General features: G+C 40.5%; 1 protein-coding gene and 1 long non-coding RNA gene across 3 annotated transcripts in view; one reads left to right on the top strand and one right to left on the bottom strand.

The window, feature by feature from the left end:
* The window catches only part of ADGRG2 (adhesion G protein-coupled receptor G2), a 176,602-nt gene that overhangs the window by 68,273 nt on the left and 81,510 nt on the right, over positions 1–26,819 (top strand). For both annotated transcript variants that reach the window (XM_069100723.1, XM_069100722.1), the window contains exon 4: positions 5,245–5,363. In XM_069100723.1, the coding sequence (XP_068956824.1) occupies positions 5,246–5,363 (118 nt within the window). In that variant the 5' untranslated portion in view covers position 5,245. The remainder of the gene's footprint in view (positions 1–5,244; positions 5,364–26,819) is intronic.
* LOC138171260 (uncharacterized) overlaps positions 20,661–26,819 on the bottom strand; it is a 24,408-nt gene continuing 18,249 nt past the window's right edge. The window contains exon 2 of the long non-coding RNA XR_011170842.1: positions 20,661–21,490. This is a non-coding gene — a long non-coding RNA (uncharacterized lncRNA). The remainder of the gene's footprint in view (positions 21,491–26,819) is intronic.

Below are 26,819 nucleotides of genomic sequence, written 5' to 3'. Positions count from 1 at the left end.
ATTTATTATTAAATATATTTATTTATATTTATTATTAAATATATTTAATAGTATCTTAATATTTATTTAAATTTCTATTTCTAAATTACCATTAATGTTGGTAATATTAAATATTAAAGAATATATATTCTTAACAGATGATGCTAATCTCCCACCCCCACTCCACTTTACCAATTCTTCTGAATAAGGTATAACCATCTGCAGCCAATTTCCAGTAATGAGTCTTATCCCACCAAGCCTAGGTGTCTCAACAACCCCGCAGTTATAGGCAGACCCTAATCATTCTATATTTCCTACTCTACAAACATCTATTTGCCACCTGCCTTGCCACCATATATGGGTTCTCCTTTCTCCTTCCCTTCTTCCAGTTCTGGGACCAGATCAAATCAATTCTGTCACTGCTCCTGGAAGGGGGTTGGGGTGGGATGTCAGGCTTCTTCCCATTGGCTAAACTCACTATCCCTGTAACTTTTCTGGCCAAAATTTCAGTCTCTGGTCAGCACTCCTCTATGTATGTTGGATTCCCCGATTAGAACATAACCTCCTTGAGGGCAAGGGATGGCGTTACTTTTTTTTTTGCTTTGTTTTGGAGGGGGAAGGCAGGGCAATTGGGGTTAAGTGACTTGCCCAAGGTCATGTGGCTAGTTTTGTGTGTGTGTGTGTGTGTGTGTGTGTGCGTGTGTGTTAAGTGTCTGAGGCTGGATTTGAACTAAGGTCCTCCTGACTCCAGGGCCAGCTCTATTCATTGCTCTACCTTCCTGCCCTGATAGCTTTACTTTTTTATTTGATGACAAACATTTAGAACAGTGGTTGGCACATAATGAGCACTTAATAAATGTTTTTCCATTCACATTTCATCCATTTATGTTTATTTAACTCTGAAATTTAAAACTCTAGGTTACCTTGCTCATACCCACATTTGACACATTATGTACAGTCAATTATGGCAACAGTTTTTGTTTCTGATTCCTTTCTTGGTTTTTGTCTCTCTGAATTTCTAGTCCTCCCCACTTATGTTCTTCTTATATCGTAGCAATTATCTGTGGTATCTAGTTTAGCAGATATACAAAAACAAAGTTCTTTTTTTGCAGTCTAAATCCTATTCTATTAAACAAACATGTTTTCTTAGTGTAAAGTCCCTTTAATTAGTTGTAAGATTCCAGAAAAAAATTTTCTTGCTAAATCTGTATTCTATCCCTTTTCAAAATGCCTGTAATTTCTATATTTTTAGTTGTGGTTCAGAAATCCAGATCTCTTTCTCATAGACAGAGACAAAGACATTTCTTAATGAATTGTTCACTTTCCAAATATGCCTCTCTCTTCTGAAGCCCTGGCCTTGGATCCGTAGGAGTGATGAAAGCACCACCTGTTCCTGTCAAGTCTTCCATTTCTTGCCTGAGGCTTCTTAATCCTTAGCAATGCTTTCTAGATTTCTTCTGGCAATACCTTTTGTACCCACATGTATCATCAGAAATAGTAATCAAGTTTGACAGATTTGGGGATATTCGCCATCACATTCCTGAATGTCTTCCCTGGGATGATAGTTAGCCTCTCTGCTATTAATGTCAGGGCAATAAATAGTGATTCCAATCTTCCTTCAACAAGCTGTCACCAACTATCATTAGTCATCTCTTCTTCTAGTCCCTAACTTGGTAGCACCTGTGAAGTCATATCATCCCTTTCTGAGGTTTCAGTTCTTGACTTCAACACAACAGTAGCAAATGTTGACATGTAGTGATAGGAGCTCCCCTATACTGATGAAATCATAGGCCCAGTAAATGGACCATACTAACACTAACAAGGACAAAATTAGAGGAAATTCAAACTATATGGGAACAGGAAGAGATATATGTCATTCTTGCCATGTTTTTGGCTGATGGAATTGTCCCAAATGTACTTTTCTTAAATATATTTTTATTTATTTCATTAAATTTTACTGCAGGTAGATTTAGCTTTATTTCTTTTTAAAATAATATTTTACTTTTCCTGTGTGTAACTAACACATGAAAACAATTTTTAACATTTGATTTTTGTTTTAAGTTCTGAGTTTCAAATTCTAACCCTCCCTCCCCACAACCCTTCCCTGAGACAGTAAATACTTAAACTATTTAGAATAATAGAAATAGAGCACTTTCATAAAAAGAAATTGAACCAGTCATAAAGGAATGTTCAAAGGAAAAAAATATCAGAACCAGATGTGTTTACAAGCAAATTCTATCAAATATCCAAAGAAAATTAATTTCAATATTACATAAATTGATTTTAAAAGTAGGGAAAGAAAGCATCTGACCAAACGTCCTCTATAAGTATATTCCCGACACCTAAACCAGGGAGAAATAAAGCAGAAAAAGAAAACTATTGATCAAAATTTATAATAAATATTTATGTAAAATATTGAATGAAATGTTAGCAAAGAATCTATAACAATATTTAAAATATTATACACTATGACTTGGAATGTAGGATTAGTTGAATATCAAGAAAACTATAAGCGTAGTAGACTGTATTATTAACAAAGCAACAAAATCACCTTATTGTACCAATAAAAGCAGAAAAATTTTTGATAAAATGTAGCATCATTTTATGTTAAAAAATAATCCTCAAAAAGTATAGCAATAAATTGACTTCCTTAAAATGATAAATAGTATATTTAAAACCAATACCTATAATTATCTATGCTAGAAAAATACTTATAGCCTTTTCAAAAAAAATCAGTAGCAAAGTAAGGATATCTATTACCAACACTATTTTTGATATAGTTACAGAAATGGTAACCAAAATACTAAGGTGAAAAAGAAATTGAAGTAGGTATAGGCAAAGAGACAACAAAATTACTGGGGTTTGTATCAAATATAACAGTTTATTCAGAGAATCCTAAAAAAAATAACCAAAATTAAGAGAAATAAAAAATAATCAAGGTAAAGTAGCAGGATATAAAATAAATTTACAAAAAGTATTAGTCTTTCTGTATATTAGCAATAAAAACCTCCAGGAGGAGATAGAAAGATTAATTTAAAAATAACTGCAGAATATATAAAATATTTATACAGAAGCTAAAGGGCAAGCAGTAAGGTATAAGGCTGTCATGATTTTTTTTTAATTATGGGTGCTCGCTCCAGTGGCAGGAGTGATGAAGGAAAAAGATAAAAGACTATGGAACAATTTGCAGTCCTTGTACCTCCCCTGCCTTAATTCAGCTAATTGCAACTGGCAATAGTTTCTAAGCATGTCCTTTTGTTCTTAACAACTGAATTGTACTCATGTAATCTAATTTTTTGTAAACAACTGTTTTACCTGCGGTCAGCAATGTCCTTTGCATTTTCTTATGCCCCTTTGTTTATGGTATGAGAACTCAGGGCAGCTCTGGTAGCAGCACAGGAGAAAGTGATCTTCCCTAATGCAGTACTGAGATCTCAAGCTTTCTTTCCCTCTCCAAGGGCATAAATACTATGAAATTTTGCCTTTAAATCTACCTCATCAGAACACCTCTGGAGCCTAACTTATTAACCGCCATGGTTACATAATGTTTGTTGATGTTTGTCCAGTTCATAAGAAAATGAAAAAAGGAAGGAAGGAAGGCCCATGGGGGTGAATTAGTTTTCCAAAGATTATTCAGAAAGTTAGTACCAGAGCTGGTTGAGAGCCCAAATGTCCTGATTCCTAGTTTAGCATTTTTTCTATTACCACACTGGCAGCTGGTTAGTACAGTACATAGAGGCCTGGAATCAGGAAGTCTCATCTTTCTGAATTCAAATACAGCCCCAGAAACTTACTAGCTATGTGACCCTGGGCAAGTCACTAACCCTGTTTACCTCAGTTCCTCAATCTGTAAAATGTACTGGAGAAGGAAATGACAAGCCAAGAAAACCCCAAAAAGGATCACAAAGAGTTGGACACAACTGAAGAACAACAAATTATACCATTGCCTCCTTCAGTCATGTGCCCATACAAGGTGGCAAAGCTAAAGAATGAAGCCATACTCGTTTTAATATGATATGATCAGGCTTGAACTCATTCATTCAGCTCATCCAAGGGGTTCAGAACCATTGATTTCCTCACATTGTGCTCACCCCCACACACACCCTGTCCTGCCCTGGCTTCTGCTCCCAGGCAATACGCCATCTGCCATTTCCACACCGTTGCATTGACTCTCCCCTGTGCCTGCAGTGCCCTCCCTCCTCACCTCCACCTCTTGTTTCCTTGTCTTCACTCAAGATTCATCTCAAATCCCACCTCCTACAGAAACCTTTCCCTGATCTCATAAGCTGCTCGTGCCTTCCCCTCAAAGATTACCTCCTCTCTATTCAGTGCATCTCTTGTTATTTACATATTGTATCTCCTAATAAAAGAGAATCCAGAGACTGTTGGTGCCTTTGTCGTGCCAGGCACATAGTAAGTGATGGGTGTTTGGTGACTGGCTGACTGACAGATCCTATCACTCTCTCCCTAGTCCAAGGTCATGCCATACTCTAGGAAAGAACTGTTCCCTTGGCACTAGTGTCTCCTACTAGATCACCAACCCCGTAAGGTCCAAGACTATGTCTCATTTATCTTTACATCTCATACTTCATTTAGCACAGTGTTTGGCACGTAATCGGTTCAATGCTACCAAAGTGATATTCCTAACATGCACATCCGACTATGGTACTCTGCTATTCAGAAATATTCAGTGGCTCCCTATGTCCTCTAGGCTACAAGACATCATTTCCAGTCTGGAATTTTTAAAGTCTATCACAGATTGCTTCCCATCTGCCTTTCCAGTCTTATCTCTTATAATTTTCTCTCCTAAGTTTTTTCCGGTCACACTGACTTATTAGCTCTTCCCCTCACACAACTGTCCATCTTCCATTTCCATTTGCAGTTGGTCTCCCATATTTTGAACTCACTTCCTTCTCACTTCCACCTCTTAGAACCCCTAGCTTCCTTCAAAACATTGGTCAAGTGCAAACCATAGGTCAATCTCCTACAAGAGGCCCTTCGTAACCCCCTTCAATGGTTACTGCTTTCTTTCTCTTGGAATTCTTTTGTATAATTTTGCCTATATGTTATCTTTACATGTCTGTATAAATGGTGGTGCCCTTCCTCTCCCGCTACCAGTGTAATATCAACTTCTTGAACATAGCTACTTGTTTTCATCTTTACTTTGTATACAGTGCCTGGTACATAACAGACACGTCTTTAAAAAATTGTTTATTTAATTAAATTGAATCAGATTATAATTTGTCTTTCCCTTATACGTTCTAGAATGATTTCCTCTGGAGGGCAATACTACAGTCTTGGCAGAACTGAAGGTCTTTTCCTGAAGTTTAAAATATCCCTTGCAATTATGTGGTTTCACATGGTTCTGGTTACCTTCCAGCAAGGTAAGGTATCTTTTTTTTTTTTGCATATGCTTTTACACACCAAAACAGAAAGTTCAAAAGAAGAAAAAAATCAGTATAGAATTCATTTTTGGAGAACACATTTCAAATAATTTTAAGGAATAAGTCAAATATGGTAAATATGGAAATATATTTTATGTGACTTCATAAATATAATGGGTATCATATTTCTTGCTTTCCTCAGTAGGGTGGGGAAAAGGTAGGAGGGAGGAAGAGAATTCAAAACTGAAAATAAAAAATTTTTGAAAAGAATAAGTTGAAAAAAGAAATTAAAGATGGGAAAGTTTTCCTGGGAGATGAGATACACAAAAAAAGCTTTGGAAACCATGAAGGGCCATGCAATTGTACATTACTGTTATTATAAATTATGTATTATCAAAAGAAACAATATTTAAAATATTGGTCACCAATGAGAAACCTCATTGGATAAGCCAGAAAACTCTCTGATTGTCAATTATTCTAATTAAATAAATGAAAAACTCTCCAATGAAGGAAACCAAAATTTCAGTGCCCCAGAGCATGGCACGTAGGACCTACTGTGTGACACTCTTGCAGCTGGCGATTACATGGCTTCTGCTCATCATCTCCTTCATCTTGTGGGTAGCTAACCCTGCGTTTACTCTTGGAGTGCATGAAAAAGAAGAAGACACAACCCCAGCTTTCAAATATTTTAAAATCTAGCTGGGGAAATAAGATTCATATGCATAAAACATCAGAGAATTGCAAAAAACAGTAGTTAATTTCTGAATTGTATAGGCAGTAAATGCTGTAATCAAAGGCTCCTTGGTGAGTTGGCTATATGCAGCAAAGTTATAGAGCACTGCTAATAGTTCATCCCGAGTTGTGATAATTGTCTCTTGTGTTCAGAAAGACCCAGGTACAAGAACTAAATATTTTCTCTTAGAAAGGACACCAGAAGAAGATAGTCCTTTGGGATTGAACAACAGGAATGGCTATGAGATCCAATAAATGTGTCATCAGTCTCATTAGTTAGAAATTCCTCTTTGCTGGATGAGAGAGGCAGCCTGTTGCAGAGGGTTTCAAATCAAAGGATTAGGTTCAAATCCTAGCTCTGTCACTTACTATTTGTATCACCCTGTGTATCACCAAGGGAACCTTCACAGCACCAATGGTGACTATGGCATAGTTCTGAATTGCAAAATATAAAAGACTCTCCATATAAAAGACAGAAGCGAAACATATATTCAGACACCAGAAATCCAAATCCCAACATCATAGCAACAAAGAAATCTGTAACAATAACACTGCAGAGGGCAATAGTATCCCAAAGCCTTCCACTTGCTTGGGCCTTGCCACAGACAGACATTCACAAGCCTAGCTGTCTCCTTGCCTGTGCCCTCTCTCTCACCATACTAACTGCTCTGACCAGCTCTACCCCACCCTTCCTGCTCCACCCATTCAGCAAATTCCTCTGACCACAGGCTCCATGTGAATACATTTGGCTTATTAAGGGTCAGGGAAGATATTCAAATTCCCATTCCCATTACACCTTGGGAAAGTCAATTTCTTCCTCTGTAAAATGGGAGGGTTGAATGTAATGATCTTTAAGGTCTCTTCCAGGTAAATGATTATATTTCTATTTGATACAGCCACAGCAGTTTGACCAATGGGCTCCTAGGTGGCACAGTTCCAATATGGCCTCAGATATTTGTAGACCATGTGACCCTGGGCAGGAAACTTAACCTCTGTCTGCCTCAGTTTCCTTAACTGCAAAAGGGGGTAACCATTTTACCAGAGTTGTTGTGAGGATTAAATGAGATAGTAAAGAGCTTAGTACCATGCCTGGCACATTGCTGTTGAGTCATTTTTGTCACATCTGATTCTTCATGACCCCACTAGAGCTTTTCGGCAAAGACACTGGAGTGGTTCGCCATTTCCTTCTTCAGCTCATTTTACAGATTTGTTATGGAATTTATCAGGAATTGAGGCAAACAGTGACTTTACCAGAGTCACACAATTAAGAAATGTCTAAGGCCAAATTTGAACTCACAAAGATAAGTCTTCCTGACTACATAAAATGCACTCTGCTTGCCCCAGGGATAAAATCATGCTAAACACAGACCTTGCCCTCAGGAAGCTTGAAGTCTTATATCTTTTTGATATATGAATAAATATGATACAAGTTAATCTATAATAAATACAGAAAAGAAGGTAAACAGGGATAAAAGATTGGAGAGGGAATTCTCACTTATGGTTAGATTTGGGGAAGACCTCATAACATGGTACTGTGGAAAGGAAGCTATGTGAATTCAGATGCTGGGTTTGGCTCTCACTAATGGTGTAACCAGGAATAAGTAACTGGAGCTCTCAGAGCCTAAGCTTCCTCAGCTGCAGAATGGGAATAATAATGTTTGCATTACCTCATAGGGTTCTGAGGAATGTCCTTCGTAAGCTATAAAATCACTGTGAAAACATGAATAGTTGTTAATTGATTAAATCTGTCAACAGTGCCAGTTTGGAAATAATTGAAAACCATTTCTCAAGACAGGTCTTGAGTCTGAAGCTTGGAGTAGCACCTCAGTGTATTTTTTATTCCTATTTCTTTTCTTGACTCTTTTTTAATAGTTTTTTTATTGGTATCTTTTTTTTCATCATCAAATTTTCCCACAGAACGCCTTTCCTCTTTCCCCTCCCAGAGAGCCAACCCACATAAAACAAAATATCTTTAAAGATAAAAAAGGAAAAAATCAGCAAAACTAAGACCGGGATAAAAGATTCCTAAGATTCCTTCTGGGCAGCCTGAAGTCAAGCAGACTCATCTTCCTGAGTTCAAATCTGGCTTCAGACACTTAATACCTGTGTGATCCTGGACAAACCTTGTTTGCCTCAGTTTCCTCATCTATAAAATGATCTGGAGAAGGAAATGGCAAACCACTCCAGTATCTTTGCCAAGGAAATCCTAAATGGGGTCACAAGGAGTCAGACAACTGCAAAGGACTAAAAGGTCCCTTCTGGGACTAACTTTCTGTGCTTTCACAATTTAGCTTCAATTAGTAGATTATGATAAATTCATTAAATTCATGTGCAAACTTTGACCTGCACTGGTTTCTGGGCAGCTTTGAAAGGCCATTCATTGCAAGATTCTGATTCATTTATTGACCTAATTATGTTTGTTATATGACTCATTGATTTGTTAACTATTCAACCTTATTCTGTTAATGGTTCCTGTAGCATTATTGAAAGGTGGATAAACATTATCTTTTGTGAGGCACATAGAATAAATAAAGCTATAATGGCCATTTATCTTCAGAATCACAGGCCAACCAGCAACGCTATTATTTTGAAAATTGACAGAAATAGATTCTGCCTCGAACTGTGTGTATTAGCCAGTGCATGCCAAGCTAATAACTAATATTGATTTTATCAAAGAATGCATAAGCGTTTGTTAGAGACAGCTAGAAGGGTGGCTAGGGACCCAGCCTCTAAGTCAGGAAGATCCCGGTTCAAAGTCTCCTTCTGACATCAAGTGGTAGTGTGAGCCTGGGGACAAGTCACATCATTTCTCAGTGCCTCCAGGCAACCATCTAAGACTATAAATTGAAGAGTAGATGCTGATCTACATTGGTTAAGGAGTTTCCTCCCTGACCGTCCCCAAAACCAATTCAATCACATGTCCTGTCAAAAAAAAAAAAAAAAGCTGCTCTAGGCAGAAAAATGAAATACTATCCAGTCCTCAAAGATTTGCTATTCTGGGACATTGGAGGAGAAATACAGTGTATATGCTTATAAGCGTATTTACATTTACATACATTATTTCTTTCACTGCAATAGTCCTGTAAGATTAGGCATGATTTACACTATTATAAGGAAAGTGACCCTCAGGGAAGTTCAGTGATTTGCTTCAGCTCACACAGCCCAGGGCCCCAGTACACATGACCCCATTTGGGGTTTTCTAGGCAAAGATACTAGAGTGGTTTGCCATTTCTTTCTTCAGCTCATTTTATAGATGAGGAAACTGAGGCAAATGGGGTCAAGTGACTTGCCCAGGGTCACACAGCTAGTAATTGTCTGAGAATGGATTTGAACTCAGGAAGACAAGTTTTTCCTGATTCCAAGCCCAGTGTTCTAAACCAGGGCTTCTTAAACTTTTTCTGCTTTCCACCCCTCAATGTTTCTTCAGCTATGGGTCCTGACCCCATATGAGAAATACTGTGCCACCTAGCTGCCCAGTGTGTCAGAGGCTAGATTTAAATCTGGCATTTCTATCTCTCCAACTAGCCCTTTGGCCACTGAGGTAAAGTCATGTGAAAGTCTGATGTAAGGCTGGAAGACTCCTGCATATTGCGAATTTTATTCATTTTAATTTTTATATTAATTTTAATTCAATTTATTTATTTTAATATTAATAATAAGATAGAGTAAAATATTTTCCTTCGTGCATGGTGCTTCTTCCTTAAATGCTGAATTGTAAAGATTTGGGAGGAAAAGCAGAACTTTTTTCCCTCAGCCTTATTGGAAGTTTAAAGGAATAGAAAAACTCGGATTAGCAAAGGTTTGTACTTAGGTGGGGTAAGCATGGTGATTTGCACAAACTGTTCCCATAGATAAGGACAACCTGTGAAATCATTTTGGAATGTCAGGGCGGTATAATTAATTAAGTAGTAACTGCAACAAAAAGGAGTGAGATATTTATAGACCACAATGTGCTGGTTCCTGCATGAACAGTAGTGAGAGGAGAGCATAAATTTAAAAAAAAAGTATTTCTCTAATCTAAAGCCATGTCTGTGGAGGTCTTGGACCTCACGCTGTTCATGACCAATTGCTTCTTTCCAACCCCACCACAACCAAAACCATTTTCCTTCCTTCCATCCATCCTACCTTCCTTGGTTCCTTCCTCCCTCTCTCTTCCCCTTCTTTCCTTTATTCTTTCCTTTTCCTCCCTTCTCTCCTTCCTCCCGCACTTCCTTGCTTCATTCTTTTTTCCTCCCTCCCTCCCTTCCTTCTTTTTCTCCTTCCTTCCTTCCTCTTCCCTTCCTCTTTTCCCCTTTACTTTCTTTCTCTTTCTGTCTTTCATTCTTCCTTTCCTCCTTCATCTTCCTTTTTCATCTCCATTGCCCTAGACACCAAAATCCTTTTTAAAGCCATTATCCCTCCCTCTTGGGGAAAGTGGGGGGAGACAAAGAAAGATGTTAACAGTACCTCTCCCTTTCTTAACATCACATAAATCTTGCCACTTCTTCATCCCCATGGTGGGAATTGAAAACCACTGGACTGGCTGGTTAGTTCAGATTCCAATTACCCCTATGAAACTTTGTGGGTTCTTTTTTCTAAGACCTAAGAGTTACAATCATTTCAATTACTATTCCTTTGTTTTTGGCACAAACTTTGGAGGTCAAAGACCTATTCCCGGAAGCACTTGTAAATGACTCTATTCAGGCCTCCAACCAAAGCTTCAAAGTGACTCATACCTTCTGAGTAGGGTTTATACCCCAACAAAGGACCGGATAAATATTAAGAGAGACCTGAGGAATGCAAGGTTATTCAGCTGATTTATTTTTATTAATGATTAATTGACTGCTCCTCAAAAATACTATGTTAAAGGTACTGATAAAGCCAATTGCCTAGACTCCTAAAATGAGGAAATAAAAGGAAGCAGATGGATAAAATACTCAAAATTAAAATAGTCAGATCATTTGAGAGTTAGAAAAGATTCTAGAGATTCTTTTGATGGTGTTTAGGATAATCATGTTATTCATTACACGAATGTTCGAATTTGACGTCTCTACTTTTCTCTGGTTTTCCTCTGCCTAGGAATTTGCCCCATAGGATGCTGTTTTAGAACAAATCATTATTAGTTTTCATTAATAGCTACATAGTGTCCAGAAGAGGACAGTGACAAACCTATTTTGCTCCACTCAGGTCAGGTCACAGCTGACGTATTGTATTCAGAATGGGCACCAGACTTTAGAACCAACATTGACAAAAGGGGGCAAATCCAGAGAAAGAAAGATGTGGGTAGAGGGCTGTTCAACATGATCTAGAGGACCAGTTGAAGAAACTGTGGGTGTTTAGTCTGGAAAAGCAAAGATTTAGGAAAGTCATGAATGAGGACTGTCAGGTTTCTAAAGGGCTGCTAGGTGATGCAGTGAATAGAGTGCTGGACCTGGAGTCAGGAAGACATCTTGAGTTCAAATATGGCCTCGGACACTTATTAGCTGTATGAATCTGGGCAAGTCCTTTAACCCTGTTTGCCTCAATTTCCTCATCTGTAAAATGAGCTGAAGAAGGAAATGGCGAGACACCAAGAAAACCCCAAAATGGGGTCACGAAGAGTCAGAGAAACAATTCAACAGCAATAACTATGGAAAAGGGATTCAATTTCCACTGGGCCCGGCAAGAGGCAGTGCCGAGCCATCCTGGGAGCCAGGAAAACCTGAATCCACACCCAACCTCTGACCCCGACTGGTTGTGTTACGTTGGCCAAGTCATTAGCCTTTCAGGGCTCTAGGTTGCTAAGACTCTAAAGCGCTACCCTGAAGGTCCCCATACCAACGAAATCATAGCTCCAGTTCCATCCCCACCCCTTTTGACTTGAGAATACAGAGTCAGTGGCAATGGGTGAAAGCTCAAGGGAGGACAATGTTTGGCTCTGCTAAAACAAACATTTTCAAATAACCAAAGCTGTCCAAAAGTAGAACAATAATCGCTAATTCACTCTGTGCCCAGAGCTATGTTATCTAAGTCGGTCTTCACTACAACCTTGGGAGGTAGATAAAGTTATTAATCCCACTTTTTAGATGAGGAAATTGAGGCAAACAGAAAGTAAGTGACTTGCCTAGGGTCACATAGCTATCAAGTATCTAAGACTGGATTTGAACTCAGGTCTTCCCTGACTTCAGGCTTAGCACTTAAATGACCTCTAAGGCCGCTTCCAGATCTGAATCTGTGATTCTGTTTTAAGCACATTCGAATACACAGTAAAATTCCCACATGTATGAGAAAATTGAGGTTAAACCAATTTGAGTTAGTTAAAAATCTCAGTTAAATGACACTTTAAATTTAATGCTATTTTAATTTTGTCCCCAAAACTTAGCCTGTCTGATTAGACTAATAAATAAATGAGGATGATTTGTAGCTACCACAACTTTACTACTACTATCAATTGTGAAAACTGGGTTGTGTTCATTTTTGTATTTGGCTTTTATTTTTTTTTTTGAGGTCACACAAGTGGCTGTTTATTACAATCCTTCCAGACTAGGATTTTTTTTCTTTTCCATTATATTATTCTGCCTCTCTGGAAAGGCAGGAGAACAGGGTGGGATATGGAGACTGGGACTCAACCCCCAGAATACCCCAGGCCTCCATGGCTCAGCCTCTGCCTCTTGAGTAAGGTCACCAATCAGGAGGGAAGGCTGCTTTCTCCTGGCTCCCAGAGTCCTTGTGGCTGGCACCTGTGACTAGGGGCCCTCAGAAATATCAGGCCCCCATTTCAGATTCACTGGGGTTTTCTTCCTTCAGGGCAGGCCAGGGAATAGAATTCCCTGGGACTTAGTGCATCAACTGAGGGCAAATTCAGGGGAGGGGGGAAAAGAAATCACTTTAGAGGGGATACCTCTTACAAGGCTCCAGACCCTCTCCCTAAGACACATATACACATAAGGGGGCCGGTGACACAGCAGAGGGCTTGTGAGCATAGGGGAGGACCCTGGAGCTTCAACAATCAGGGCTAGGGAGTAAGGCTTTGAATTTCCCTGTTGACCCCAGAGACCATGGGAAATTTTTGGCTTTGCTAGGATTCCATATGGAATCATTGCCACAGAAGCATGTCTTATCTCACAGTTGAAGAAAGTGAGGACCAGAGATAAGTGATTTTCCCAACTTTCCCATGCTCACACATAAATGAGAGAGTCAAGATGATTTGAACCAAGTACCTCTTGTTTTGAACCAAGTACTCTCATCAGTACGTGATGCTGCCTCCCTTTAACATTTTTTTTTGCTGGAGATAAATGGGCCATTCCACTACCTTTCTCTTCCTCAGCAAATTTATGCTGAAATCAGGCTCACACTGTGTCTGTAGTTTCTCAAGCAGTTGAGTTGGTGGTGAGGGGCAGGGCAGGGATAGGGGTAAAAGGTCACAGAGAATGGGAGACAGATTTTACTCCCACCACCTGTGGTAGAGCAGGGACCAGCAGAAATTGAACCTTAGAAGTGGCCTTGATTCTCCTTCTGAGTCCCAGTTTGGTGATGAGTTCCCCATAGGGCATTCCCTAACTGAATAGTTCCCTCCTGTCTAGGTCTTGTTCTTACAAAGGATGGGGCAGGGTGAGTAAAGCCTGCATAGAAACGTTGGTTTGATTACAATTCTGAACAACAGCGGTAAAACTGTGCCCTGGTCTCCCTCATCTTTCTCGGACCTCTGGCTTGTCAAGGGCAGCCACAGGTCCAAAGGAGAGGTCATCTGGTCAGAAAGGGCACACAGGGGTGACCAAGGAGGAGGTGAGTGGGAGATGCAGTCCTGGGCTTCAGAAACTGCATGTGGTAACTCTCCCTGGGGGTGGAATGTGGCAGGGTGGGATGTGGATGGCTTGGTCTGGAGTTCTATCCTGGGAGGAGGAGGAGAGATCCATCTGTGTGTGTCTCTGTATGTCTGTCTGTGTTTCTGTGTGCAGCTGTCTCTACTTCTGTCCAGCGTCTGTTTCACCACATGCCTGTATGTGTCTGTCACTCTAGGTATGTCTCTGAAAAGAGACTCAGTCCCTATGTGTGTGTGAATCCATATCTATAGGTGTATGTGCCCCCAGGGGCCAGCCTGCCATCTGAGCCAGGAAGTAAGATGTCTCTGGGTAGGTGGAGGGCTCCTCAAAAAGGTGTCCAGCAGGCTCAGACAAGTGCTATTTGCACTTGTGGATGTAGTAGCCGGTGACATAGCCGATGATGAAAATGACCCAGAACAGAACGATCCCACCTGCCACCTTCATGGCGATGCCCAGCTTCCCAGTGCATAGTTTGGTACAGATCCGCTCACAGTCCGTGCCTCCCGAAGCCGACATATTCATGCTGACCTCGTCCTGGCTGTTGCCCTCCTGGGGTTCCATCATTCCAAGGTGGGAGTGGGAGACTTTAGGATGGCAGGTCTCGGGGTCTGTGGGTCTCCTGCTCTGGTAGATGAAGTCCCCGAACAGAACCTTGAGTTCTTTTCCGTCTTAGGAGGGTGTTGGGTGCAGAGGTGCTGTCCCCACTCTCACCTGCAGCTCCGTACCTGTCCCCCGATTCCCCAGCTCCGGACCAAGATGTGCCTTGGATGAAGAATCCTTCTGTCTCTCCGTATTTGGCTTTTAAAGCCCTTCACATCCTGGCCCCAGCTTACCCTTCCTGCTTTATTACACATTACTCCCCTTAGGGTCCAGTCAAATCAGTCTTTTCTCTGCTCCTCACTCAGAAACTCCGTGTCCTGTGCCTTTGTGCTGGCCATTCCCTGTGCCTGGAATGTATTCTCTTCTCACCTCCACTTCTCTAAACACTTTTGGGTTCAAACCCTGCCTCTTACATAAACGCTTCCCTGATCCAATAGCTGCCAGTGTTCTCCCTCGTTAAATGTGCGCGTCTCTACCTATATCATCTGCAGATTTCTCCCCCAATAGAATATGTGCTCGAGAGTGAGGCTTGTTTAATTTGTGTCCTAGTGTCTAGTGTGGTAGCGCATAGTAGGTACTTAATGAATGCCTTTTGATGAATTAATTGATCCATTAATTGATCCAAAGACTTTCACTAAAATCTTGCTTCCGTTATTAATTTACACTTTGAAAAATCAGAGGTTGAGATTTACATGGAGTGAAGAGAGACATGGAGATCACAGACTGAGCTGATTTGATCTGTGTGGAAGAATTAGGAAGAGAGACTTAAGAAGGCAAAACTGCGGCCCTCCAGTTCAAAGGATCAGAAACTGCAAAGTCAGCAGAGCTCACATTTGTTCAGTTCTGCTTGGGAGATGGTTTGACGTTGGGCTCTGAGATCTGAGGGTTAGGGCTTAAAGTTTACAATTCACAGCACTCTGATTCTTCTTCCAGTACATGTCTGATTGCCCTTCCTACCCTGTTTCAGAAGAGTGAGGCTTATGTCTTATCCTTTCTTGTATTCCCCACAGCACACCGTGCAAATCTAGAGATGTCTCCATCCGAAATATTCACACGGACTATTTGTGTCCAATCTGTGGCAGAACCTTCTGAGCTCATAGTGGTGTGATCAGCCATAGTAAAATACCTTGACACCAATATCATGATGTCATTGGTCTTTTTCAAGTATGAAAAATGAACACAACAACTTGGCACAAGTAGATGTTAAATAGAAATTAATTGAATGAATGAATAGGAAAACAGAATATGTTTCATTTTAAAGCAGCCAGGTAATTCATTAGCTGGAAAGAAATCAGGAAGGTATTTTGACCATAGATCCAAACTAACAAAGCCAATTTCAATCATTCACCAACAGAAACAAACCTAAGTATGAGAAGCAGACACTATGAAGCAAGGGCTGATAAAATATTATATGCTCCGATCCTCCTAAGACTCTGACAATTCTATTTTCAGTGACAGAGTTAGTGGATTCTATTTTGTTGTGTCCTCAGAATGTAATTGGGTCTGTTATACTTTCTGCTTGCAATTCAATCTTGAAACTTACTTGTTTAACTGAGAGATTATGCCTGGAATGTGCACCATTATTGGCCTTTAGGAAGGGAAACTTTTAATTTCAGATATTGTGTCATGCAACAGCCATAAACATAAGTTTAAGAAATGGAAGGAATCCTTACTTTACTACTCATCTGACCACAAGCAAGTCAATTAATTGCTCTGTGACCCTATTTCCTCTTTTTAAAATGGCTATGATAGTGCTCAGGCAATGAGGTAACTCAGGGGAAAGAGTACTGGGTCTGAACTCGGGAAGACTTGATATGCTTATATGGTGTTCAGATGTTTTCAGTCATGTCTGAGTCTTCATGACCCCAGCTTGGGGTTTTCTTGGCAAAGGTACAGATGAGCAATTGAGACAAACAAGGTTAAGTAACTTGGTCAGGGTCACACAGAGAATAAATGTCTGAGGCCAGATTTGAACTTAAGTCCACCCGACTCAAGGCTTGGCACTCTTTCCTCTGTGCCATCTAGTAGTGCCAGATATACTTAGGGGAGAACATGTCACTGGTCAGTCTTCTTATATGCCAAAGAAATTAAATTGTAATGTAATGTGATAGCATGCTGTAAAATTATAGGGGCTAGAATCAGAATTAAAGGTAGATGGTCCTGTAGACCAACTTTCATTTTACAAAAGAGGAAACTGAGACCAGCGAGGTTAAGTGATTTGCCTAAAATAGGCAGCAGCAGGGTTGAAGTTTGAACTTCTCCAGTCTTTAGTTAGTGCTTTTTTCACTGATGGGTTCTCAGACACCAAATGCCTAGAATAAAAAGGTCCAGCAGGTCCTCCTGTGCTAGAGAAGCTTTGAATATGATTCCAGGGAGAGATGGTATGTCTTTTCTAAGCATAGCTCCTCAACAGAGGATTTGGTCATCACTGACACACAAAGCTCTTTACAAGTATTTCTCTGATCAGACAGCTCTCCCTTAACAGTACATTTCAGCAAGTTGAGCCAGCACTCACAATTCTTTCCCAATAACTTTTTGAGGGTCGGGTCTTTTGCATCAGTCTGAAAAGCCTTAATTTGCATTTATGGGTAACTTCACTTTGAGAATGCTGGCAAGAACTAACCCCTATTCAATAGATTTTCCCTAGTCAGAACTGGCAATGCAAAGCCTCAATGGTTAAAGCCAGGAACATCTCTGTGGCTTCTCTCCTCTGCCTTTATTCAGGGGGGAGAAGGTGGAGGGAAGGGAGGGGGGAAAGGAGGTATGAGGGGAGAATAATGGGGAGGGGGGAACATTCCTTTCTAAAGTAACAGTCCCCAAAATCTAGGTATATCCTTCTGCCCAGTCCTTTGTCCCCCTAATCCATTACTCTCCTACCTACCTACAGTCAAGAAATTGAGGAAATTACTCAAGATAGCTTTAAGAAAGCTTTGGCTAACAGATATTGCTTCCAAATTACGCCACCAAGGCCCTTTGTAGGTAGATTTGGAAAGGACTTGTGGGAAGTATCTACAACCTGTGTCCCTTGACTAACTTCTGCAGAGACACTACAACAAGATGGGGGAGGGAGGGAGGGAATGACTACAGGCCTCCAGAATTGGCACACAACTAAAGTTCCCTTCCTCCCAAATGTCTCTGACCTGAGTTTTGGGTCCAAATCGTGACCAGTGAAGAAGCCGCTTCAGCTTGGAGTGCTCCAGTCAATGAGCAATCATTTATTAAGTACTTACTATGTTCTAATCATTGGAGATGCTGTTATTGTTCAGTCGCTTTTCAGTTGTGTCTGACTTTTCATGATACTCTTTGGGATTTTCTTAGCAAAGATGCTGAAGTGGTTTGCCATTTCCTTTCCCAGTTCATTTTACAGAAAAGGAACCTGAGGCAAACAGGGTTAAGTGACTTGCCCAGGGTCACACAGCTAATAAATTCCTGTGGTTAGATTTGAACTCAAGTCTTCCCAACTCCCAACCCAGTGCTCTGTCTGCTACACTCACAATTTGATATGAGAGAAAACATGAAAACAACCATAAAAAAACAAGATACATGCAGGATAAACTGGAAATAATCTCGAAGGGAAGGCACAGGGGACCAGGAAGGGCTCTTGCAGAAGGTGGAATTTTAGGTAAAACTTGAAGGAAACCAAGGAAGAAAATGTCCAACCTTGGAGGACAGCCAGTAAAAAAGCACAGAAACGGAAAGGAAGCCAGCGATACTGGATTGACTGAAAAGGAAGGAGCCAGGTTATAAAGGGCATTACAAGTCAAAAAAGAGGCTTTTATCTTTGACTACAGAGGTAAGAGTGAGACACTAGCTTTCGTTGTATAAGTACTTGTGCTTTAGGAAGATCACATTGACCACTGAATAGAAGATGGATGAGTGGGGAGACACTTGAGGCAAGGAGACCAATCAGAGGCTACTGAACAGTCTAAGCATAATACAACAAGATGGTGGCAATGTCAGAGGAGAGAAGGGAGCATATATGAGAGATGCTGTAAAGGTAGAATTAACAGGCCTTAGTGACAGAGCTAGGAGTCAGGAAGACTTGCGTTCAAATGTCACCTCAGACATTTACTAGCTGGACCACTTATTTAACCTCCATTTGCCTAGGAAGCAACTAGGTGGCTCAACTGATAAAGTACTGGGCCTGGAGTCAGAAAGACCTGAGTTCAAATCTGGCCTAAGATACTTCGTAGTGGGGTGACCCTGGTCCAGTCATTTAACTTCTGTTTGCTTTAATCCACCGGAGAAGGAAATGGCAAACCATTCCAGTATCTATTCCAAGAAAACCCCATCAGCAGCATTGGCGTGCTATGGTCCACCGGGTCAGGAGGAACTGGAAACGACTGAGTAACTACAATGGCAACAGATCCGGTGTAGGGGAGTGGCAAAGAGTTAGGAGCTGAGGATGACACCTAGGGCATGAACTTGGGTGCCTAGGAAAATGGTGATGTCATTGACCATAATCTGGAGGTTAGGAAGAGGAGAAAGAGATAGCGAATTCAGTTGTAGATGCCTGCGGGATCTCCAGAGTAAGGTGCCCAAAAGGGGGATGGAATGCAAGGCTGCAGCTCAGCAGAGAGCTTGGAGCTGGATGAATGCATCTGACTCAGAAAGAATCACTGAGTAGGAGGAGAAGAGAAGAGGACCCAGGAAGGGCCTTGGGAGACATATCCACTAAAGGAGGCCACACAGGTGGGAGAAGAAGCACAGGAGGGCAACGCGGCCACAACCTGGTGAGAAGAGAATGTCCGGGAGCAGCGGGTGGTCGACAGGAGGGGAAGACTCTGGGTGTTTCCATGCACAGAGGCTATTTACAAGGGCCAGGCTTCTCCCATGTGACCCTCCTCTAGTCCCACATGCAGACTGTAGGCTGCCTAGAGCGGGACCAAGTCCAAGCCATGCTCCGCCTCCACTTTCTATTTTACCAACTGATGTTCCCTCTCTAGATTGCACTTCCCTCGATGGACCGGACTCTACCGTGCCCCAAGCCAGTTCAGCTTTCTTTTATGTCTCCTCTTCCCCTATTGGCCTGTAAGCTCCCAGAGGTCAGGGGCTGCCCCAGCACTTAGCACTTCACCTGCACATAACAGGCATTTAATAAATGTGTATTGACTGACTGAAAGATCGACCCACCAGAGAGGTCAGCAGAAGCCATCACAATCCCACTTTCTTTCCTTTCTTCTGGGGTTCCCAATCCATGAACAGCTTCAGAGGCCACTGATGTCCATGTAAATACTAGGTCTTCGCTCAGGGAGCAGGCCAGCCTATCCCAATTAAGGGCTATACCACTCCACGCCACCATCTGGTTGGAAGAGACAGCAACTCCTCCCTCTTCTCCTTTCTTCCAGACATTGCTACAACTTACAGAGGATTGCTTCTAAGCATGTGAGAGGAAATAGAGCCGTGAATCTGGAAGCAAGAACACCTAGGTTTGAATCCCTCTTCAGACAAGCTGTGTGACCCTAGTCAAGTCACTTCTCTTAGCCTCAGTTTCCTCATCTGTAAATGATATTAATAATAACTACTTCTCAGGGTTGTTGTGCAAGTCGAATGAAATAATATGCATAAAGCTCTTTGCATAACTTTTTTTTTTGCTTTTCGGAGGGGGAAGGGTAGGGCAAGTGGGGTTAAGTGACTTGGCCAAGTTCACATGGCTAGTAAGTGCTAAGTGTCTGAGGACGGATTTGAACTTGGGTCCTCCTGACTCCAGGACCTCTATTCACTTCACTGCACCACCTAGCAGCCCCCAAAACTTTCTAAGGACTATGTAAATGCTATGAATATAAAAGGCTGTTATTATTACTGCTCCCAGTTGGGTGGTATAACAGAAGAGAAAGAGAAATAGGAAGAAGAAGGTCCAGTCTTCTGCTGACATCAGAGGTGGCCCTCCAAACACTTGCCTTGATTTCAAGAAGGAGCGCTTAATCGTTAAGTAGATGATCAGATCCCCCAAGCGCTAAAATGCTGTCCTTCCTAAAGATACAGGCAGTAAAGAAATGCAGCATGTAAGAGCTATGGGGGGGGGGGATGCCCATCAGCTGGGGAATAGCTAAACAAATTCTAGCTTATGAATACAAAGAAACATTATCGTGCCGTCAGAGACATTCAAGGGGTTCATGGGAATAGGCCTCATGTCAATGGGGAACAGGTAATAGTGATACAGAGAGTTATCAACATACAGAGATTTTTGTAATGGTTTTTATTATATATGCTCAGCACAGGCTCAGGGTTCTTAATCACCACTGCTCAATAGACAAAGTTCTCCTAAGGTTTATATAGTTTCCAGTTGCAGGAAGAGGAGGAGAAGAAAAGAAAGAAGGAGGAGGAGGAGGAGATGAAGAAGAAGAAGAAGATGATGATGATGATGAAACAATTAGGATTTACATTTCAAAAATAAGTTTGTAAAATTTGTAGCAGGCAAATGGAGAATAAGAAGGTTTACATGTCCAAGATGGCAGAAGGGGAAAAAATTAAATCTGATAAATGGATACAGGAGTTCTTTTATTTATAACCAGTTAAATTCTCTTGTTAGTTATTGGAAGTCTCCACTAAATTCCTTACTATAAGGAAAGCATCAGTCATCTAAATGATTTTCTTTACACACAAAGTAGTCATGCTGGAGCCCGATAGAAAAGGAATTTTTTTTTAAGATAGACCAACCATTTTATTTTCCTCTAATCGGTTCAGAAATGTTGATGGACAGATAGCTCTTTACATGGCCTTTGGAGGGAGTCTGAAGCAGGGCGGGGGTGTCCAATCCTCACGGGCCTCCCAGAGAGGTTCCTCACTACTTCACTGCAGATCGCAGCTCACACAGTAATGCAGTTTCACGTACATCTTGGGCAGCACACAGGAGTCGAATTCACTGGCCTAGGAGATGTCCCTGACGGCCGCGGCCTCCATGTTGATGGCCTTATCCTCAGGCACGCAGCAGGTGCAGTTGGTGCAGCGGATGGGCTGCATGTGGCCTCGGCCCTTCTTGGCACACACGTTGTTCCCCCTCTTCTTGGGCATCTGGGATGCCAGGAACCGAAAAAGAGAAAAGGAATTTTAAAACACTTATGACAATAGAAAACATTAGGAAAGGAAAGGTGCTGATGTCAGTACCCGGCATTAGTGATATGATGTTTTGGTTTTCTCATGCACTGCCTTTACCTGAGGAAAGGTTCTGTTGAAGAAAAGATATATGAACTATGTGGACCCAGAAATGATTCACCTTAGGTGATGTGATTTCAGGGGAGTAGTAGTGACATGCTGTTCCGAATCTGTCTCCACCATCAGAATTTCATCTGAATACTTTAATCCTTGTTTTTTTTATTTTATTTTGTCTTTAATTTATGGAATGAAACAAGTATTTCCATAACATAGGGCAATAAAAATTATGAAACTGCAAACCTACTATGCCCAACTTGTTATTCCTTCAAATTCACAACAAATTTATCACGTAAATTTCTTTTTTTCTTCCTTCCCACCCTCCCACCCCTACCTAGAAATAGCTACCATTGGACACAAATAGGTATATATGTATAAAATTATTCTATACATACTTCTATTTATCAATTCTTTTATTTTTATTTTTTTGCTTTTTGGAGGGCAATTGGGGTTAAGTGACTTGCCCAAGGTCATATGGTTAGTTTTTGTGTTAAGTGTATGGGACCAGATCCTAACCCAGGTCCTCCTGACTCCAGGGCCGTTGCTCTATTCACTGGGCCACCTAGCCACCCCCTATTTATCAATTCTTACTCTGGATGCAGATAGCATCTTTCTTTGTCCTTTATAGTTAAATTGGGTATAAGGAAAACTATTAATATAATTGGTTACATCAATAATAACAATTTTTTAAAACATGATTATATCAATAGATGCAGAAAAAGGTTTTGATAAAGTTCAGCACTCATTTTTATTGAAGATATCAGTATAACTGAATTTATCCTTAAGTTGATTTTTTTAAGCATTTATCTAAAACCACTTTGGTCCTTAACTGTTAAATTTGCATTTTACCTGGGAAAGGGGCAATCTTTAGGTTTCAGTAAGAATCTGAAAGTTGGTTTTGATCAAGGGGCTCCTGGGGGGAGGGAGAGAAATATGTGATTCCTGGATGTCCCTCTAGCACAATTGTATCACACTCAAATAGAACAGAGACCACTAATCTGTATATAAGGATCCTTGCTGGCCATGCATTGATTTAGCTTTAACATGTAATATTTTCTATGTTTTATTGTTAAATATCTCTCAATTACATTTAAATCTGGTTTGGGAATGTTGTAGGCCATATATGGCTGTGTTTAACACCTCTGCTATAGAGAGACAGATTAATTAACAAAGAGGTGGGAAGACAGGGAGAGCTAAAGTTTAATTTCATATCTACTTCTGAGGGCCAAAACTCTCAGTATCTTGCCTGTGGCCTGTGCTGCTGTCTTATGTACACACTTTGGGGAGTTTTGCTGGAAGTTCACTGAGCTAACTGAAGTTTTCTTCAATTGCATCACTATTAATCGTTCAATAAATACTAAGCTCTTATGTAATCATATTTATTGAGCACAAGCAATATGCTATGAGATGATCATAACAGAAACCAGCACCAGACGGCCTTGCCAAATTAGAAATGTTATTATTTACTTTCTTGTTTATGTAGCAAAACCCTCTGCAAATATCATTCTGTTTTGTTATCCTCCCAGAAGAGCCAATGCAATCCCATTTACACAAAAAGGACTGCTCTGTTTGGGGTGTACTTACCATCGTGCTTAGGCGTGGTGGCTTGTTTTTTAATCACTTCTCTGTGGAGCAATAATGAAATCCAGAAAAACACTACCACCACATTACAATTTTGAATTGGGTCAAAAATATTTACACATGGGAAACAGCAAAACACTTCAAATTCACCCTCAGGATTTGTCTCTTTCCTTTTCCTGACAGTCTGTAAGATTATCAGGCAAGAGGCTTAATAGTCTTGTCCCATTTGCATAGCTCTGGTGCCAGATAGTGGAGACCTTCACAAATAGGTATATATGCATAAAATTATTCTATACATACTTCTGCCTTCAGTGATGACTTAGGAGAGCACACATGTATCATAAAATTCATGGTGTGGGGTGGCCTCTTTGTTTATACGATTCCAAATATCCAGGCTGGAAGCTGTTCAGTTGAGCATTCAAATATTGGGTGTACCTTATTTCACACATTCAGCTATTTAGAAAAATCTGGAGTTGTTTTTTTTTTTATTAAAAAGTGAGAGAAATGGATTCAGATTTAGGAGACCTGTCTTTGAATTTTGCCTTTGTCATTCCACTTATCAGAGCCTCAGTTTCCCCATGTGTAAAATGAGATAAACAATCGTACTACCTAGCTCTTCCCAAACCTCAGACTAATATTAAAATTGCTGCTAATAACCAGTCACCTATTGTTCTGAGCACATAGGTCAAGTCTATGAAGGTTTATTAACCAGGCTAGGTGGCACAATGGATAGATGGTGCCCAGACAGTCTGAGAGTCTGAGGAAGCCTCCTTCAAACAGCATTTGTACACGTACGAAATGCAGAGATGACAAGGAAGCCAGTTATCTTGAAAGAGCCCAAGTTAAGACCCTCTAATGCAATAGAACATGACTGTATCTTTGCAAACAAGGACTATGATGACATCACAGAAACCTGGGGAGGACTAGGGTGAGCTCATGAGCACTGAAGGCGTTGCTGCTGCTGCTGCGTTGTTCATCTTTCGTTGTTGAAGAGGACCGATGACATCACTGTGACGTCATGACTTGTGTGTGAATTGGATTTAAATGAGGCTGAGTCACACAAAGTCACCAGGAGAGCCAGGGCAGACTAGGTCATATACCATGACTATGGCATGAAAATCCTCGGGTATGTGTAGATATGTACTTCTGCCAATCATACCAATCAATGTTCAGAGACAGTTTAATAATCGGTTTATTATATGTTCAACGCATAGTCCCGTGGTAAACGTAGCATTTCAGTCATCTCAGATAGGACAAGGCAGTGTGGATGCATACGGCTAGAATTTTTACAGAAGGCAAAGGTAAAGTTTTATTCACCAAAGAAGCGATAGAAAAAGGGAAAGCTCTACATCAGGTAAAATAATAACTTGATCAGCAAATGCTAAAGGATTTGTCTAGAGTTTACAAGTTAACGAGGAAATGCTCATCTTCAATAATTAGAGTCAATAAAGATGATCAGAAAATTTTTTCAACATAATTATACAATAATGTAAATATTCTTAAAAATTCTAGAAAGAATCTGAACTCAGTATCATTATAATGGTAATAATAATAATAATAGCTAGTATTTACATAGCGTTGTAAGATTTGCAAAGTGCTTTACCCATGCTAACTCATTTGATCCTCACAACAACTCTGTGAAGTAGATGCTGTCATCCCCATTTTACAGATGAGACAACTAAGGCACAGAAAGGTTGAGTGATTTTCTGGGGTTACACAACTAGTGAACATCTAAGACTGGCTTTGGACTCCGACCTTTCTGATTCCAAGTATTGTACTCTTACCTACTGTAGCACGTAGATGCCTGCATTACAAGCAGTATTGGTCCCTCCTTTTGGTTACAGAAGTCAGACACTATAGGAACAAACTGTGTATGTGCTGTAACATACAGTCATCTTGTGATTTGCGGGATTGGGAAGGTCTCATAAGCACCAAAAATCAGACAGAATTTGCTGAAGATTCTCTTTGTCAAAAAGACACTTCTAGGTGGCTCATTGGAGAGAGCACTGTATTTGTAGACAAGAAGACCTGAGTTTGAGTCCTGCCTTAGAAATTTACTTGCTGTGTGATCCCAGGAAGTCACGTAACCCCTCTGGCCCTCTGTTTCCCCATTTGTAAAGGGAAAGAATTGGAGTAGATGGTCTGTGAGGTCCCTTCCAGGTCTAAATCTATGATCAGCAGCTGGGGAGTGGATACTCTCATCCTTTATGCAAGAAAGGATGTCTATGCCCTGACCCTAACTATTCTATGTAATCAAACCTGCTTCCAGGACTCTCCCTACTACTTAGCCTATTTAGAGCATTATTATAAAAATAAGTTGAAGATTCATGTATAGAAACTGCAAGAAAGTTACCATAATTCTATTTGTACATTTGTAGTTTTAATATAAGGATTCAAAAAAGGAATAAAAATTTGCAATCTGATCTGCCCTGATTTCCAAAGGAAAACAAGAAATCATAGAATGCTTTTCCCCTTTTGATTATGGTGTTTTTTTTAAACAATGGAAATTTGTCAACCCTCATCCAGCCAATGTGAGCAGGGAACTTAAATTTATGACTCACTGGAAATTACAACCAGCTCTTTCTAAGTAATGGAAGGGAAGTTCAGTGAGACAACCCAAGGGAAACAGTCTGGTAACTTGGAAATTATAAGCCATAAAGGAAAGTCATTTAGACAGGTAAGAATTTTGAGGCAGGCTTGCACATGAGAGATGGAAACAGAAGCAGAGAGAGACAGAGACAGCCAGACAGAGTGACAGAGATAGAGAGACATAGAGCAAAAATGTGAATAAAATTTAAAGAACTTAAGAACTAAAAGAAAATTAATGGAAAAAATATTTTATTTATAAGAATTTCTCTCTTCTTAAAAGCTCCCTTGCACACTATAATGGCCCTGCTGGCTATAACTCTTAATTTTCTTTTTGGTCTGGTTTGTTCCAATAATAAAAATATTCTCCAAGTTCCCTTACTACATAGAAAACGAAGGTCTGTGTCTAAGTACTGGGTTGATTTTTACCCTAAAATGTTTTCTTTTTCTAATCAGGTTTTGATCCAAAGTGACAGAAGATAGATAGATAGGTAGATAGACAAGCACTTAAGTATCCACTATGTACCAAGGACTCTGCTAAGGTATGTCATACAAATACAGGCTCAAAGAGGAAAAGTAATACCTAGAAGGGAGCTGAAGGTGAAGAAATAGGGTAGAATCATGGGCTGGTTCTGATTTGAAATGAATATGGCTGACCCGAGAGCTTCCTCAAATGAAAACTCGTGAAGGAACTCACCCATCAGAAGAAGCCGCAAGGGAGGGGGCATTTCCAAAATGGGAACCCTGGAGCAGAGATGGAGAGGTTGTCCGTGGAGGCATGCATCTGATCCATGTTTGATGTGAAAATGGCTGGGATGAGAGTTTTCTGAAGTGGAGGTTAAGTGTTTGATATCATCCCATTTGTAAATTTAACCTGAGAAGCTCTTCTTTCCCTTTGGAGGTTCATTGCTTGATCAATTTTCTCCTTCCTTCCTTTTTTCCTTCCCTTCCTTTTGTTTTTCTTTTTTTTCCTACTTCTTTCCTTTTTTCTTCTTTTTTTCCTACTTCCTTCCTTCCTTTCCTT

The sequence above is a fragment of the Petaurus breviceps genome, unplaced genomic scaffold (assembly GCF_028583685.1).
Source record: "Petaurus breviceps papuanus isolate PSGF00001 unplaced genomic scaffold, PetGlider_PUasm1.0 419, whole genome shotgun sequence".
NCBI lineage: Eukaryota > Metazoa > Chordata > Mammalia > Diprotodontia > Petauridae > Petaurus > Petaurus breviceps.
Note: the sequence above shows the minus strand (reverse complement) of the source record. Positions and strands in the feature narration are given on the sequence as shown.